This window comes from Heptranchias perlo, chromosome 8, assembly GCF_035084215.1.
Source record: "Heptranchias perlo isolate sHepPer1 chromosome 8, sHepPer1.hap1, whole genome shotgun sequence".
Lineage (NCBI taxonomy): Eukaryota > Metazoa > Chordata > Chondrichthyes > Hexanchiformes > Hexanchidae > Heptranchias > Heptranchias perlo.
In genome coordinates, this window is record NC_090332.1 from 47,731,575 (window position 1) to 47,750,694 (window position 19,120).

Sequence of the window (19,120 nt, forward strand, 5' to 3'; positions counted from 1 at the left end):
GTCTCACTATTAATAAACATTTAGTAGTACCAAAAACTAGTATCAGTAATGGTGGCCATGAAACTACCAGATTGTCGTAAAAAGCAATCTGGTTCACTAATATCCTTTAGGGAGGGATACCCGCTGTCCTTACCTGGTGTGGCCTATAAGTGACTCCAGATCCACAGCAATGTGGTTAATTCTTAATTGCCCTCTGAAATGGCCTAGTAAGGCACGCAGTTGTACAATCTCGCAACAAATCGTCACAATAAGAATAAAACCGGACGGACCACCCGGCATCGGACCACTAGGCACTGGACACGACAAAGGCAAACCAAGCCCAGTCGACCTTTCAAAGTCCTCCTCACTAACATCTGGGGACTTGTGCCAAAATTGGGAGAGCTGTCCCACAGGCTAATCAAGCAACAGCCTGACATAGCCATACTCACAGAATCGTACCTTTCAGCTAACATCCCAGACTCTTCCATCACCATCTTTGGGTATGTCCTGTCCCACCGGCAGGACAGACCCACCAGAGGTGACGGTACAGTGGTGTAGAGTCAGGAGGGAGTGGCCCTGGGAGCCCACAGCATCGACTCTGGACCCATGGAGTGACCACTGCAGAGTCCTTGTGGAGACGAAGTCCTGTCTTCACACTGAGGACACCATCCAACGCGTTGTGTGGCACTACCACTGTCCTAAATGGGATAGATTCAGAACAGATCTCGCAGCTCAAAACTGGGCATCCATGAACCGCTGTGGGCCATCAGCAGCAGAATTGTATTCTACCACAATCTGTAACCTCATGGCCTGGCATATTCCTCACTCTACCATTACTAACAAGCCAGGGGATCAACCCTGGTTCAATGAGGAGTGTAGCAGAGCATGCCAGGAGCAGCACCAGGCTTACCTTAAAATGAGGTGCCAACCTGGTGAAGCTACAACACAGGACTACATGCATGCTAAACAGCGGAAGCAACATGCTATAGACAGAGCTAAGCGATTCAACAACCAATGGATCAGATCAAAGCTCTGCAGTCCTGCCACATCCAGTCGTGAATGGTGGTAGACAATTAAACAATTAACGGGAGGAGGAGGCTCCGTGAACATCCCCATCCTCAATGATGGTAGAGTCCAGCACGTGAGTCCAAAAGACAAGCCTGAAGCATTTGCAACAATCTTGAGCCAGAAGTGCCGAGTGGATGATCCACTTGGCCTCCTTCGATATCCTCACCATCACAGAAGCCAGTCTTCAGCCAATTCGATTCAGTTTCCTAGAAGTAAAGGGAATTAGGGGTTACGGGGAGCGGGCAGGAAATTGGACATGAATTTAGATTTGAGGTTAGGATCAGATCAGCCATGATCTTATTGAATGGCGGAGCAGGCTCGAGGGGCCGATTGGCCTACTCCTGCTCCTATTTCTTATGTTCTTACCCCACACGAAACGGCTGAGTGCACTGGATACAGCAAAGGCTATGGGCCCCAACAACATCCCAGCTGTAGTGCTGAAGACATGTGCTCCAGAACTAGCTGTGCCTCTAGCCAAGCTGTTCCAGTACAGCTACAACACTGGCATCTACCCGACAATGTGGATCAGCCTGGACCAGGAGAAGGGCTTTGACAGAATATCCCACACAAAAACATGATGGACGTGCTCTCCAAAATGGGGTTTGGGGAGGGTATCCGCAATTGGATCCAACTGCTCCACACAAACATCAGTAGCGCAGTTTCAATCAACGGGTGGGAATTAGAAAGCTTTCCGATCAAATCTGGAGTCAGGCAGGGCTGTCCTCTCTCCTCTGTCTTGTTCGTGTGTTGCATCGAGCCCTTTGCCGAGTCCATCAGGAGGGATGCGGGCATAAGAGGGGTGACGATCCCAGGCAGCGGAGGCACTCAGCTCAAGGCCTCCCTGTACATGGATGACGTCGCCGTCTTTTGTTCGGATCAGCTCTCGGTCCGCAGATTGATGAGCATCTGCGACCAGTTCGAACTGGCCTCGGGGGCCATGGTAAATCGTAGCAAGAGCGAGGCCATGTTCTTTGGGAACTGGACCGACCGATCCTTTGTCCCCTTCACCGTCAGGTCGGATTACCTGAAGGTGCTGGGGATCTGGTTCGGGGGGGCCGGGGCGTGCACCAAAAACTGGGAGGAGCGCATTTCCAGGGTTAAGCAGAAACTGGGACTGTGGGATCAATGATCCCTCTCGATCGTGGGCAAGAACCTGATCGTCTGGTGGGAGGTGCTCTCGGTGTTGCTGTACGTGGCGCAGGTCTGGCCTATACCTCGCTCGTGCGCCGCGACAGTCACCTGAGCCATCTTCCGCTTTGTCTTGAGATCAAAAATGGACCGTGTCTGCAGGGTCACGATGTACAAATCTCCAGAGAAAGGGGGGAAAGGCGTGCCACCAAAATCCTGATGGCCACCTTTGTGTGCGGCTGCATCAAGCTGTGCATAGACCCTCGGTACGCAAACACAAAGTGTCACTACGTGCTGAGGTTCTACCTGGCCCCGGTGTTGAGAAGGATAGGCCTGGCCACGCTGCCACAGAATGCTCCGTCCAGTTGGACCGTTCCGCCCCACCTGTCCTTCGTGGAAAAGTTTGTGCAGAAAAACACCTTTGACCACAAGGCGATCAGCAAGTGGTCCGCACGTAACGTCCTCGAGACCCTGAGGGAAAAGGAGAAGGTGGATCCTGTCGGTTGGTTCCCCGAGCAGACTGTCAATGTCATTTGGCAGAACGCTTCATTGCCAGAGCTTTCAAACAAGCACCAAGACCGAGCTTGGCTGGTGGTGAGAAGGGCCCTTCCCGTCAGATCCTTCATGTACTCCCGGACTCTCAGCGCCACCGCGCGCTGTCCCAGAGGAGGCTGCGGTGGAGACAAGACCGTCACCCATCTCCTTCTGGAATGTGCCTTTGCAAAGAAGGTCTGGAGAGAGATGCAGTGGTATCTGTCCAGGTTCGTCCCGAGCAGTTCTGTAACACAGGATTCTGTGCTCTACGGGCTGTTCCCGGGGACACACACTGAGACGGACATCAGCTGCTGCTGGAAGACCATCAACTCGGTGAAAGACGCCCTTTGGTCTGCCCGAAACTTGCTGGTCTTCCAGTACAAGGAGCTGTCCTCGACCGAGTGTTGCAGACTGGCACATTCCAAGGTCCAGGACTACGTGCTGAGGGATGCACTGAGGATGGATGCGGCCGCCACAAAGGCTCTGTGAGGAAAGGCAACCGTTTAGAGCCTTCCCGCCATTGTACACCGAGGGGCTGCAATCAGGGAAAAACCCCCTCGGGCAGAATGTAAAATTTTAATTGATGTCATGTAACTGTAATGAATCTGTAATGAACCTGTAAAGAATCTGTAACGTACCTGTTATCAAAAAATGTGTATTGAGTATTGCAATGAGGCACCCTAGAGTGTCATGAACTGTAATTATGTCCAATGTGTTCATTGAACTGTACTTGATGTAACCTGCAAATTGTATAATCTGTATTGTGTACATTTGGAATGTGATATGACAACTGTATTGTATGTATTGCTGCAAATTTTATGAATAAAGTATATTTTTTGAAAAAAAAATCTACCCGACAATGTGGAAAATGGCCCAGGTATGTCCTGTCCACAAAAAGCAAGACAAATCCAATCCGGCCAATTACCGCCCCTTCAGTCTACTCTCAATCATCAGCAAAGTGATGGAAGGGGTCGCCAACAGTGCTATCAAGCAGCACTTACTCACCAATAACCTGCTCACTGATGCTCAGTTTGGGTTCGGCCAGGACCACTCGGCTCCAGACCTCATTACAGCCTTGGTCCAAACATGGAGAAAAGAGCTGAATTCCACAGGTGAGGTGAGAGTGACTGCCCTTGATATCAAGGCAGCATTTGACCGAATGTGGCATCAAGGAGCCCTAGTAAAATTGAAGTCAGTGGGAATCGGGGTAAACTCTCCAGTGGCTGGAGTCATACCTCGCACAAAGGAAAATGGTAGTGTTTGTTGGAGGCCAATCATCTCAGCCCCAGGACATTGCTGCAGGAGTTCCTCAGGCAGTGTCCTAGGCCCAGCCATCTTCAGCTGCTTCATCAATGACCTTCCCTCCATCATAAGGTCAGAAATGGGGATGTTCGCTGATGATTGCACAGTTGAGTTCCATTCGTAACCCCTCAGATAATGAAGCAGTTCGAGCCCGCATGCAGCAAGACCTGGACAACATCTGGGCTTGGGCTGATAAGTGGCACGTAACATTCGCGCCATACAAGTGCCAGGCAATGACCATCTCCAACAAGAGAGAGTTTAACCACTTCCCCTTGACATTCAACGGCATTACCATCGCCGAATCCCCCACAAACATCCTGGGGGTCACCATTGACCAGAAACTTAACTGGACCAGCCACATAAATACTGTGGCTACAAGAGCAGGTTAGAGGCTAGGTATTCTGCGGCGACTCACCTCCTGACTCCACAAAGCCTTTCCACCATCTACAAGGCACAAGTCAGGAGTGTGATGGAATACTCTCCACTTGCCTGGATGAGTGCAGTTCCAACAACACTCAAGAAACTTGAAACCATCCAGGACAAAACAGCCTGCTTGATTGGCACCCCGTCCACCACCCTTCACTCCCTTCACCACCGGTGCACCGTGGCTGCAGTGTGTACCATCTACAGGATGTACTGCAGCAACTCAACAAGGCTTCTTCGACAACACCTCCTAAACCTGCGACCTCTACCATCTGGAAGGACAAGGGCAGCAGGCACATGGGAACAACACCACCTGCACATTCCCCTCCAAGTCACACATCATCCCGACTTGGAAATATATCACTGTTCCTTCATCGTCGCTGGGTCAAAATCCTGGAACTCCCTAACAGCACTGTAGGAGAACCTTCACCACACGGACTGCAGCGGTTCAAGATGACGGCTCACCACCACCTTCTCAAGGGCAATTAGGGATGGGCAATAAATGCTGGCCTTACCAGTGACACCCACATCCCATGAACGAATTAAAAAATCATTAAAATTCAAACAATCTGCATCATAGGCTTCAGATTAACCTTGCCTAGTCTTTAAGTATAGCATATCTCATTTTATTACATTTTACTGAAAGTTGAAACCCGTTTAAATCAGACCTGTGATTAACAAACACATATATATATACCTCCATATGTATTACACTGACATGAAAAAAAATAAAAGTGCATTCCAGTGATGCAAAAGGCATAGATGCATACGTTTACTTTGCAACAACAACTTGCATTTATATAGTGCCTTTATTGTAATAAAACGTATCACAGGAGCATAATCAGACAAAAATTGACACCGAGCCAAAAAGGAGACATTAGGAAAGGTGACCAAAAGCAGAGATACCAGATATTGCCAGTGACAAGATTCGGAGAGGCACAGAGGTTTAGGGAGTGAATTCCAGAACTAAAAAATTGGACTGAGGTGGTACAGTGATGTAGCAGGTTCAAGCACGTTGTCATAGAATAGTAAGACGTGGCAATGTGCTCACAGTCCTCAACTCACTAAGTTCCTGACGTCTGCAACAACACAGAGGGGGAAGTGTGGAGCCGAGGCCAGGCACTTCCTCATAAGGAAATAGGGAGGATGAACAATCCACTATGGGTGGTTTCAGAGCAGTGTTGATGAAGGACCTAAGGGCTGGTCACCCTTCTGTAGTCTTGGCCTTTGTGTAGGAAACACAGAACTGCAGCCATTGCAGGAGAAACACATTGTTGTGTAAATCCCATTTATGATTTCAGAAGAAAATTTAAAAGCATATGTGTATTTTCCTGTGGAGAGAGCCAACTACAGGAATAGACCCTGTAGACAGCGAGAAATAAAGGAGATCCTTGGAGTGAAACTAATGGATATCTGTATGATGGTAACACAAGATATTCCTGTTCTTGGCTTCTGATAGCTTGCCTATAATTAGAACAACATCACAAAGTTTGTTTTTTGTACATTTTTCCCCTCAGTTTTGTCTCCCTTTTCTGAAGGTGCTGATTCCTTTATTGGGCTGTGGTCCATGTGCGGGTACGGGGCTGTCATATGGCACATTATTCATGTGGCCAAAATTCATCTCTGACACTTGATAGTGAATGCCAGCAGGCTATCCAGCTGTGGAGGACATCACTGCTGAGCCCAATTATATTCTCACCTGGTGTTTAAACATGCACACTACCAGGAGCAGGAATGTAAATCATGGCCATTTTTCTCTTAGTTGAACCAGTGGTCTGTATCCAATAGAGCACCCTCATCCCCATCCAAGTTAAAAAGTTTGAAAGGTCTTCGACCTGAAACGTTAACTCTATTTCTTTCTCCACAGATGTTTCCTCACTTGTTGAGCTTTTCCAGCATTTTCTGATTTTATTTAAGATCAACTAATTCAGCATGGGCTGTGAAACTAATCTAGGACCTGAGACAAAATTTGTATCTTTCAGCCATTGGAACAGCTGATATTTCATCAGTTAACACAGTAGTGAAATTGTGCTATGTTCTGCTTTCAGAAAGATTCAGTTAAAATCACAAAGAAAATCTGGATTCTGTACACAAGTCCATCTCTTCTAGTGTCTAGATAAGTGAGCAAGTGGAACCGCTGTCACAAAATTAAAGATCCCCAAGCATAAGTAGCTGAAGTGAATAAATTTACATCAAATGGCATGATGGTGAGCGTGATTCACTTGAACAAAGCCTACATTTACATTTCAGTCAGTAGAACAAACTTTCTTCTTTATTGTCATTTCCATGTCCATTTTAGCTGATAAAAGGAAATGGGAAAATGACCTCGGCTCTAATTGATACAACAAAGGATACATTTCTCTTTTAAAGCAAAACAACTATCTCAGCCTGATTCAAATGCTAATAAAGAGCGAACTGAATTGGTGGCTGACTTTCTCTCGCAGACGGCCAGATTCCATTTTATTGGGACCCATTCATCCACGTGACTAAAAGAATTTATACTCCAAATTCCAGATCAATTCCGGGGTAAGTACTGCAGTTGGTGGTTCTGGAATATGAACCATATCAACATCCACTTAGAATCCACTGCACATATGCAGACAGGGTCAGATGCTAATGCACTGACATTGTTATATGGAATTCTTAATAAAAGAAATGTAAATACCCACAAATTATTTAAGATCAGAGTACCCAATGACATAAGACTAAGTAATTTCCTGATTGTTTTCCTATTCAATAAATAACTTTCTGAAGGGTTTTGCTTTAGGCATAAAACTCAGAAAGAAAGAGCAAGAGAAAAGAGGGACAGAAGAAAGAAGAATAACATCAGTTGATTTGCATTAAAAGAAAAGTACAATATACATGAGAGATTTTCTCTGGGAAAATGCCAATATTTTTGATAAGTGAAACCTAACTTTTGAAAAATGAGGTTTTCAATCTTGTTTCCACTGAAAAAGATTGAAACAAGCAGATATCTGATTAGATTTGGCTAGCAGATAATAATGCAACAAAAGAGTTTTATGGTTGCAATGGGCATAAATACTATCTGTTCACACTGAAATTAATTTTATTCCTAGTGCAAGAGGGGAAAGTTGAGCTAGTCACGTCTTTCTAAAGGTATAATCTGTGTAATCTCAAAACAAAAATTGAGTAGACTTACCGTTGGGCTGCTGCCATGTTAGCAAAGGAGCAACTGTACATCTGGTAGAGTTGGTCAAGTTGCACCTCTCTGTGATGGGCTTTCTCCTGCACCATTTTAAGGTTTTTCATCTAATAAATTGGTAGAATCAAAGTAAATATTTGAAAATAAAGGAACATACACTTTGTATAAATGTTAAGTATAATTGTAAAATACAAAAAAAATTGCACTATTGAAGCAAATATCCCAGAAAAAAATTAATAGTTGCCCTCCACATATGGTTTAAAAGGGTAAAATGGGGTGGGGCATCATAGCTGAGTCCAAGCCTGCCCTCATATGACACCCACCTGTATGCTCTTTCAGTGGGGATCACTGGATAGAAATCAGGAATGGGAACTCAGGCTGATATCCCCCTCTCCAGCCCAGGGGCATTCAGGCCATTTAGATTTACTGCCACTGCAGCTAAGATCAGCAGAGGTTTGAGATGAAACCTGGGGCTTCCCTAGCTGTATATTGCCCAGGAGAACTACAAGTGGTGCATATAAATAGTAAGCCACAATGCCCCTATCTCCATAAATCCGGGGACTGGAACCTGTAGTGTTGTTTATAGTAGTGAATGTGTTAAAAGCTAAATAAGGTAATGTGGGGTAGAATTTCCATAGTGGCTCCCTGATCGCTCACCGTAACTTTGGCAGAAACAGCAGAGGAACAGCATTAACGGCCATTTTTCTGGGGTTTCCACCAATGTCATGGCAGGAGATCAGGGAACCATCACGGAAATTCTACCCCATTGTTATTGTGAAAATTATGGCCCAGAATTTGCTGGAAAAGTAACGGCACGTTCACGGCATTAGTGCGTACAAAAACAGCAATTTGTGGAGAGGAAGAGATACCCTGTTTGCTGGACAATTTACACCACTCCACTTAGCCTCGCAAAAACGGGAGCTCACCGTCAATTTCGCAGTGAGTTTCAAGAAATTGCTGGATTTGCGCCGTAAAAATAAATTAAACTTGCCGCAGAAAGTTAGGCCACTATTTCACGGTGTAAGGAGGTGACTTATGGTCCTCACATGTCACTCAACCTTGGAGGCCCAGAAAGGGAACAATTAAAACTCTGGAATCTCACTCCTGCAGGCAGTAAATTGTTCCTAGAGGTCTTTTAAATTTTAAATTTTAAAATTTTTTTCTTACTTTTCCTTTCTGTTTCTTTTTTCTCTCTCACTTAATCCAATCTTTCTTTCCATCTCTTTATTTCTCTTTCTGTAACTAATTTGACTTTAATTCACCATATTTCTTTCTCCATCATTCCTCTGTTTCTTTCCCTTTCCTTAAATTTCATTGGTTAAGGAGATAGACCATTGGTTCCCTCATTGACCAATGTCCCAGATGCCCCATTAACTATTGGCACTTCCAGCAATTTGTGGCTCAAAAATAATTGGAGCTGAAGAGTGAAGAAAAAAATCCACTTCACGGCACATGCTCCAGCAAATTCTGGACCTATAATTCCACTGTTTCCTTTGTCATTAGTTTTTGTAATAAAGTATTAAAGAGCTACAGTTTAATAATCAGTCGATATGATGTTTGAAGTCTTTAATATGTATTAAACATCAAAAGCTCAAAGCTGGCCTTGGCAACTCAGTGCAACATGTGGGGGAACCAGCAACAAAATAAACATTAGTGCCCAAAGCAGGCTGGACACCTGGCAGTGTGAAGGAAACAGCCTGATCTGCAGATTAATAGTCACATTCATTATTAGCTACCACAAATTAAATTGCTGAAACTGAGCAAGCCACGACAATCAGAAACATGTAGATAGCTTCAATGAAATATATACAGAACACCGAAGTATCTGGAACCTGCTGAATGAAACGTTCTTTTCCTATCTTGTACATAGCAGGAGACTCCAACCTGATAAATACATGTGATGTAAATAGCAGGAGAACCTGATCTGATCAATACCTGTGCTGTAGGTAGGAGAGTCTAGACCTGATCAATACATGTGGTGTGGGAAGCAGGAGAGTCTGACCAGATCAATACATGTGGTGTAGGTAGCAGGAGAGTCTGACCAGATCAATACATGTGGTGTAGGTAGCAGGAGAGTCTGACCAGATCAATACATGTGGCGTAGGTAGCAGGAGAGCCTGACCAGATCAATACATGTGGTGTAGGTAGCAGCAGAGTCTGACCAGATCAATACATGTGGTGTAGGTAGCAGCAGAGCCTGACCTGATCAATACATGTGGCGTAGGTAGCAGGAGAGCCTGACCAGATCAATACATGTGGTGTAGGTAGCAGCAGAGTCTGACCAGATCAATACATGTGGTGTAGGTAGCAGGAGAGCCTGACCTGATCAATACATGTGGTGTAGGTAGCAGGAGAGCCTGACCTGATTAATACATGAGGTGTAGTTTAGCAGGAGAGCCTGACCTGATGAATACACGATATGTAGGTAGGAGAGTCCAGACCTGATCAATACATGTGCTGTAGGTAGGAGAGCATGGACAAGGACAACAACTTGCATTTATATAGGGCCTTTAATGTAGTAAAACGTCCCAAGGCACTTCACAGGAGTGTTATCAGACAAAATTTGACACTGAGCCACATAAAGAGATATTAAGTTTCAAAAGGGAGTTGGATAAATACTTGAAGGGAAAAAATGTACAGGGCTTTGGGAAAAAGCAGGGGAATAATTGGATGGCTCTTTCAAAGAGCTGGCATAGGTACGATGGGCCGAATGGCCTCTTTCTGTCTGTACCTACTATGAAATGGTAGGACAGGTAAACCAAAAGCTTAGTCAAAGAAATCGTTTTAAAGGAGCGACAAAAGAGAGAGAGGCGGTGAGGATTAAGGAAGGAATTCCAGAGCTTAGGGCCTTGACAGCTGAAGGTAGAGCTGGCAATGGTGCTGCAAGGAAATTGTGGATGCGCAAGAGGCCAGAATTGGGCGAGTGCAGAGATCTCGGAGGGTTGTAGGGCTGGAGGAGGTTACAAAGATAGGGAGGGGTGAGGCCATGGAGGGATTTGAAAACAAGGATGAGAATTTTAAAACGGAGGCACTGCCGGACCGGGAGCCAATGTAGGTCAGCGAGCACAGGGGTGATGGATGAATGGGACTTGGTGTGAATTGGGATGGGGCCAACAGAGTTTTGGATGAGCTCAAGTTTACGGAGGGTGGTAGGTGGGAGGCCGGCCAGGAGAGCATTGGAATAGTCATGTCTAGAGGTAACAAAGGCATGGATGAAGGTTTCAGCAGCAGATGGGCTGAGGTAGGCGCAGAATTGAGCGATGTTATGGAGGTGGAAATACGCGGTCTTGATGATGGAAAGGATATGGGGTCGGCAGCTCAGCTCAGGGTCAAATAGAACGCTGAGGTTGCGAACAATTTGGTTCAGCCTCAGACAGTGGCCAGGGAGGGGGTTGGCGTCGGTGGCTAGGGAACAGAGTTTGTGGTGGGGATCGAAGACAATAGCTTCAGTCTTCCCAATGTTTAATTGGAGGAAATTTCTGTTCATCCAATACTGTATGTCATACAAGCAGCGTGACAAATCAGAGGCAGAGCAGGGGTCGAGAGAGGTGGTGGTGGTGTAGAGCTTGGTGTCCTCAGCATTTATGTGGAATCTGACATTATGTTTTATGATGATGCCGCCGAGGGTCAGCATGCAGATGAGAAATAGGAGGGGGCCATGGATAGATCCTTGGGGGACTCCAGAGGTAATGGTGCAGGAGTGGGAAGAGAAGCCAGTGCTGGAGATTCTCTGGCTACGACTGGATAGATAGGAATGGAACCACGTGAGGGGAGTCCCACCCAGCTGGACAATGGAGGAGAGGCATTGGAGGAGGATGGTGTTGTCAACCATGTCAAAGGCTGCAGGCAGCTCGAGAAGGATGAGGCGGAGTAGTTCACCACGGTCACATTTGTGAATTTGATACAGGCCGTTTCATTGCTTTGTCGGGGCAGAAGCCTGATTTGAATTGATTCAAACATGGAGTTGCAGGAAAGATAGGAATGGATTTGGAAGGCGACAACACGTTCAAGGACTTTGGAGAGAAAAGGAAAGTTGGTAATGGAGCGATAGTTTACAAGGATAGAAGGGTCAAGGGTAAGTTTTTTGAGGAGGAGGGTGATGACAGCTGATTGGAAAAGGAGGGGGACAGTACCTGAGTAGAGGGAATCATTAACAATATCAGTTAACATGAGGTCCAGAAAAGGAAACTGGGTGGTCAGTGGTTTGGTGGTGATAGGGCTGAGGGAGCAGGAGGTGGGTCTCCTGATCAATATATGTGGCGTAGGTAGGAGAGTCTAGACCTGATCAATGCATATGGCATAGTTTGCTGGAGAGCCTTTCTGGAATGGCAAATGCAAGACTGTATGTAAGATAATTAACAGCTGGCTTGGACATTTGTAGCACCTTGTGTTGATAAGCTGACGAACTGCTCTCTCACTTATGTTGTGTGAATGCCTTAAATTTGTCGCAGCATAGTAACACACTGCAAATCAGATTTTATACTATATTCCTATATATTATATACTGTAAGGTATACAGGGAAGCAATGGGAATAGTTATTATGAATGAACATTTGGACCTTTTTACATTTTGGTTTCTGCTTACGAGTGCCTAAAATTGAATCATCTGTAGAGCTGAAGCCAGATCCAAGTAACCCAGTCAGCTGTAGAAGCCTTTCTAGATCACAGGAATTATAGATGTAGTCACTGTTCCCCTCCCCCCCACCCTCCCGTAGGTCTCCAGGGACAGATACATCACTGCCCCACCAGTAGACTCACAGGGATAAGATATATACCTAGCACCCTTCCCATACCTATTAAGACTAATGAGAGTTTCAAAACACGCATACATACCCATCTAAAGACTGACAGGGGTCAGATGCATCCTTCCCAGAACTATTAGATTACAAAGATCGTCAAAGAGCACATAAGCAGCCACCGGTAGACTGATAGGGATCAGATGCATTATTGGAACCCACCTAGACCTAACAGACTACTTTCAAAAAGCCATGCCACTGCTACTGGGAGACTGACAGGGTTTAGACCCTTCCCCACGAAACCATTGGGTGTGATGTTTATAATACCACCTGCCATTGTTGCTGGTGCTACAGTCGCAGACAGCAGCAACCATCTTCCTATCAACCTCAAAAACAGGAAACTTCTGATAGAATGTTGAAAATAGCATGTGAATGCACAGTGCAATGATATGACACAGAATGTGGTTGTGTATGTGAAACAGGATGTGTTGGCCTCTTGTAAATGCATGCCATTATTTTGTCTAAAGGACAGGTACATTTGAGTCTTGTGTTGTCTGAATATGGGGCAAATTTTGCTAGTCCTGAATAAATCAGCAACAGTCAAAATTCAGGTTACTTTGGGTCTTTACACTTGATTTATTTTTCATTCTGAGTGACTATAAAGCAAAACTTTTGAGTTCTGCTGATTATATTAACTAATATTTTTTGTAACAGGAGCATTTAATTACCTGCACATTAACCCTATTTATACTGCAGCTATATATTAAAAAATCACTTCGTGATGGTAATTGGTGGCAGCCTACATGCAGGAAATGCATTTGCCACTCAGTTCTAGACTAAGCCAAGTGGGCAAATAAAAATACAAAAATAAAATTTGACAAAACACCCCCATGAAAATTTACACCCATTTGTTTTCTTTTGAAGATGCTGACTCTTGCTCGGGTATGCTTCCACAGATGCCGACAGCCTCTAATACCTCCCCAAAGTGGCCATCTGTGAGTCTAGGCCAAGAGTGTCGACAGGTTATTTGACCATGGGGGACCTCATAGTTCAACTAAATTCACAGATGGACTTTTTGATGTCCACACAGATGGACTTTCCAATGGATGGCAATCAAAAGTGTCTACTCTAGGTGACTTTTCTCTTTCCTAGTCTAAAGGCACTGAGGCCAACTACTACCCTGGCTAAAAGCAGCTAACTCAGCACAGACTGGGAATCAAACCGGGGGTTTTCCTATTCTGTAAGGGCCATTACGATAACATGCAGTGCATTTACCCACTAAGATAATTAAGGAGAGCAAAAAAATAATTGAAATCCTGCACATTAATCAAGTATCAAGAGAGCAGGTATTTAACAGTCACAGCTTTTCGCAGTAAGAACTCTTGGTTCCTAGAAATCAGACATGTTCTAACCTGTGAGGCAAAACATCTACATTAGACAGGTAGCAACCCTGTATGGGCATCTGTCCTGCCATTTACCTCAGGGAGGAAAATCAAAGGATTTCTTGGGTGAGTAATTTAACACGACATTGACGTAGTTAGTGACGTAGTTAGCGACTCAGAAAGGCAAAAGAAGCAAAGGTTAAATAGTGTTCAGCACAGGAATTTGATGGGGTTAAAGGGTATATACTTCAATGCAAGGAGTATTACAAACAAAGCAGATGAGCGAAGGGCACAGATAGACACATGGCAGCATGATACCATTGCTATAACGGAAACCTGGCTTAAAGAGGGGGATAATTGGCAGCTCAATATCCTTGGATAAAGAGTTTTTAGGCAGGATAGAGTGGGTGATAAAAAAGGAGGGGGGTTAAAGAATCAATTACAGTTGTGAGAAGGGATGATATGCTAAATGGATCATCAATCGAGGCCATATGGGTTGAGCTAAGAAATAAAAAAGGGGCGGTCACACTACTAGGAATGTACTATAGACCCCCAAATAGCAAAAGGGAGATAGAAGAACAAATATGTAGGCAAATTTCTGAGTGCAAAAATAAGAGGGCAATAATAGTAGGGGACTTCAACTACCCTAACATCAACTGGGATTCAAACAGTGTGAGGGGCACAGAGGGTGCAAAATTCTTGATCGGTGTCCAGGAGAACATTTTTAGCCAATACATGTCAAGCCCAACAAGAGGGGATGCAATTCTAGATTTAGTCCTGGGAAATGAAGATGGCCAAGTGGGTGAAGTGACAGTGGGTGACCATATTGGGGATAGTGACCACAATTCAGTTAGTTGTAGCATTATTATGGAAAAGGACAGAGTTAAATCAGGAGTAAATGTTTAAAATTAGGGGAAGGCAAATTTTACAGAACTAAGAGGTGATTTGGCAGAAGTGGACTGGACACAACTACTTGAGGAGCAATCAGTGGCAAGCCAGTGGGAGGCACTAAAAAGTGAAATTCTACGGGTACAATGCAGACACGTCCCCTCAAAGAAAAAGGGTAGCACCTCCAAATCTAGAGCCCCCTGGTTGTCTAGAAGTATGCGGGGCAAGATAAAGCAGTAAAAGAAAGCTTATGACTGTCACAGAAAACTAAATACTGCAGAAAGCCTAGAGGAGTATAGAAAGTACAGGGATGATGTTAGAAAGGAAATAAGGAGAGCAAAGAGAGGGCATGAAAAAATATTAGCTAGTAAGAATAAAGAAAACCCAAAGATGTTTTATCAGTACATTAAGAACAAGAAGACAGCTAAGGAAAAGGTGGGACCTATCAGGGATGATAAAGGTAACTTGTGCGTAGAAGCAGAGGATGTGGGTAGGGTTTTAAATGAATATTTTGTCTCCATATTCACAAAGGAAAGGGATGATCCGGACGTGGTAGTTGAAGAGTGGAGGTGTGAAATATTGGTTAAGGTAAACATAACGAGAGAGGAAGTACGAGAGGGACTGGAATCCTTGAAAGTTGATAAGTCACCAGGGTCGGATGGATTGTTTCCTAGGCTATTGAAGGAAGCCAGGGAGGAAATAGCAGATGCTCTGAGGATCATTTTCCAATCCTCACTAGATACAGAGGAGGTACCGGAGGACTGGAAGACTGCAAACGTAGTACCATTGTTTAAAAAGGGTACGAGGGAAAGGCCGAACAATTATAGGCCAGTCAGTCTTACCTCGGTGGTGGGCAAACTATTAGAATCAATACTGAGAGATAGAATAAACTGTCACTTGGAAAGGCATGGTTTAATCAGGGATAGTCAGCATGGGTTTGTTCAGGGAAGGTCATGCCTTACAAATCTGTTTGAATTCTTTGAGGAAGTGACAAGGAGGATTGATGAGGGTAGTGCAGTGGATGTTGTCTACATGGATTTTAGTAAGGCATTTGACAAGGTCCCACATGGCAGACTGGTCAGAAAGGTAAAAGCCCATGGACTACAGGGAAAAGTGGCGAATTGGATCCAAAATTGGCTCAGTAACAGGAAACTAAGGGTAAAAGTCGATGGATGTCTTTGTGAATGGAAATCAATTTCCAGTGGTGTGCCACAGGGCTCAGTGTTGGGTCCCTTGCTGTTTATGGTATATATTAATGATTTGGACTTGAATGTAGGGGGTATGATTGGCAAATTTGCAGAAGACACAAAAATTGGCCGTGTAGTTGATAGTGAAGAGTATAGCTGTAGACTCCAAGAAGATATCATTGGGTTGGTGGAATGGACGGAAAAGTGGCAAATGGAGTTCAACCCGGAGAAGTGTGAGGTAATGCACTTAGGGAGGGCGAACAGTAAAAGGGAATACGCAGTAAACAGGAATATATTGAGAGGGGTAGAGGAAGTGAGAGACCTTGGAGTGCATATGCACAGGTCCCTGAAGGTGGCAGTACAGGTAGATAAGGTTGTGAAGAAGGCATACGGAATGCTCTCCATTATTATCCGAGGTATAGAATACAAAAGCAGGGATGTAATGATGGAACTGTATAAAACACTGGTAAGGCCACAGCTGGAGTATTGTGCGCAGTTCTGGTCACCACATTACAGGAAGGACGTTATTGCTCTGGAGAGAGTGCAGAGAAGATTTACAAGAATGTTGCCAGGGCTTGAAAATTGCAGCTACGAGGAGAGATTGGATAGGCTGGGGTTGTTTTCCTTGGAGCAGAGGAGGCTGAGGGGTGACTTGATTGAGGCGTACAAAATTATGAGGGGCCCAGATAGAGTAGACAGGAAGTACCTGATTCCCCTAGCGATGAGTTCAAGAACTAGGGGACGTAGATTTAAGCTGATTGGCGGAAGCATTAGAGGGGACATGAGGAAAAACTTTTTTACCCAGAGGGCGGTGGGTGTATGGAATTCACTGCCTGAATTCGTGGTAGAGGCAGGGACCCATAACTCTTTTAAAAAGTACCTGGACCTGCACCTAAAATGCTGTAAGCTGCAGGGCTATGGACCAGGTGCTGGAAGGTGGGATTAGAATGGGCACCTGGTTGTTCTTCGAGCCGGTGTGGACACGATGGGCCGAATGGCCCCCTTCTGTGCTGTATCTTTTCTATGGTCCTATGGTTCTATGGCATGAGCTGTTCAGGTCATGAACTGAATCAAGACAGTTGGAAATGCTGATAGACTGCATTCAGTTTGAATTCTAAGTGAGTAATAAAGGGATATTCATTATAAGGAGTAAATATAATGTGCAGGACCATTATCCTAAGCTAATGAATATGGTCCATAAGACACAAAGCACAAATCCTTCATTAAGTATATATGAGGAATAACATAAAAGATTAATGTGAAGGTATCTGTAATTAAGGATTCCTTTACCTTGCAGTGTTCAGTAGGTATCTGTTAATGTCCTATCACTAATGTGTAACATTGGAAGTGTTTGCTAATTTTCTTCCCTATTCTCCCCATCTCTTCTTAATGGTGACTCATGCTGGGTTATGGATCCATGTGCAAATGGGTATCTCCCAAAATGCCCATTCTTAACAATCAGCGGCTATAGTATTCAACATGAAAGGCATTATATATCCAAGCCTGACTCTATTTTCACCAGATGTCCATTATCAGGAATGGTAACCCTGGGAGATTTTAACTCTCCCTAGCCCAGAAAGTAGTAGTGGTGCTCCAACTGAGATCAGCTAACACTAATTGAATCTGGGACCTTCTCCATATATATGGCTTAATACACCACCAGTTGTGATCTTCACTCATCGGACTCTCAGGGGAGCCCTAGTAGTTAAGGTTATTATGGTCCACAATGAGTTTTCATTATCAGCAAAGCAAACATCCAAACTCTGGGATCTTAAACTCCCCCCCACTGAACCACTGCTCCAAATCCAACTCACCTTACCTCCTGCTCAGTATTTGGATTTGGCAAATGGTGGAAAGCTTATCATCAATGCTCGGTTACATAAGAGCTGCTCCAGAGAGACATTCCTTCATTCTGCTCTGCTCTGATTGAGTGTTTTAGAGAAGGTTGAATTTTTGCGCCCCAGGGGAGAGGACAAATTATCTGATGACTGTCTCCAAACAAGTGCCAGACCTCAGAAAAGGAATTTGCAAGTGTAGGTGACCTAAGTGGCATCCCTAATGTTAATGAAGTTTCCCATACAATTTACACTTGGGTGTCCGGGATACCCTTGCAAGACTGATGAGATGTCTGACTTTCAGCCCCCAGGACTTAGGACTGGTTTCATAATGTTAGCTTTACTGATGACTATGCCTATATTTCTTTTGGCTGTATTCACCCATGGATATTGGCTACTTTAGTCAATCTGCAGCTCTCAGGTTTCTCCTCTGTGCTCTCTCATTGCTGAGCTCTTTGTTGCCTGGGTGTCAGTTATCACTGCTTTAACCTTTTTGGTCTTGATTGCTTTCAGCAAATGAGCTGGCCAACATCTTGTGAGAAGTAGCTTTTTACCTGTGCCTTATAGTGGAGATTGGGCAAATGAGGTTGCATTGGCAGTTTATTTGAGGCTGAGCATGGAGTGCCAAGAAATGGTGAATAAGTTTCTCTGGTGGCTCAGGGAAGTCATCCAGTGAATAGCTAAGCCATGCATCAGGAAGATCCCAGGTTTGAATCTCGGCCTACGCTGAGTTCGCTGATCTTATCAGGGCCAGCAGTCACCATGTTACAATTAGACTCAGTGCCCAAGTAAGGCGAGGAAAAGAATCTGCCGTAGTTTCTAGTTCCTGCTCTTGATGGCTATCTAGCAACCCCTTCTTGAAGGGTGCAAATGAGAACAGGATTATGCTTGGGTATGATGGCCCCCAAGTGTGAATTGCCCAAGTACACACGAATAGTGGCCACTTGGGCGAAATACCTGTTTGTCTGTGATACCATACCGCAGCAACTCTTTCTAGAGATTAAGGCAAGGAAGAAAAATTGGCGAAAAATAAATGGCAAACATAGACCATCCTTGAGACATTGATATCACATCTGCTTGGACACATTAAAGTGAATTGAAAAAACAGGAATAGAGCTCCATCTATTCTTCAAATTTCTCCCCTCTTGTCCTGAAGACTCATGATGGGATACGTCGGGGGCACCAGCAGACCTATGGTACCTTACCTAAGTTTACATTCTTCATTTGTGAGCTCTGACAGTAGACTATTTCACTATGGAGGGTTTCGCAGCCTATCCCAACATCCACATAGGCATGCTCTTCAACAAAATAATGAAGCAGTCTGAGCCCACATGCAGCAAGACCTGGACAGGCTTGGGCTTATAAGTGGCAAGTAACATTCACGCCAGACTAGTGCCAGGCAATGATCATCTCCAACAAGAGAAAGTCTAACCACCTCCCCTTGACATTCAACGGCATTACCATTGCCGAATCCTCCACCATCAACATCCTGGGA

At 44.7% G+C, this 19,120-nt stretch overlaps 1 protein-coding gene across 3 annotated transcripts in view; it reads right to left on the bottom strand.

Annotated features, from left to right (window-relative positions):
* The window catches only part of si:ch211-130h14.4 (uncharacterized), a 210,796-nt gene that overhangs the window by 12,555 nt on the left and 179,121 nt on the right, over window positions 1–19,120 (bottom strand). For all 3 annotated transcript variants that reach the window (XM_067989086.1, XM_067989085.1, XM_067989087.1), the window contains one exon: window positions 7,595–7,704. In XM_067989086.1, the coding sequence (XP_067845187.1) occupies window positions 7,595–7,704 (110 nt within the window). The remainder of the gene's footprint in view (window positions 1–7,594; window positions 7,705–19,120) is intronic.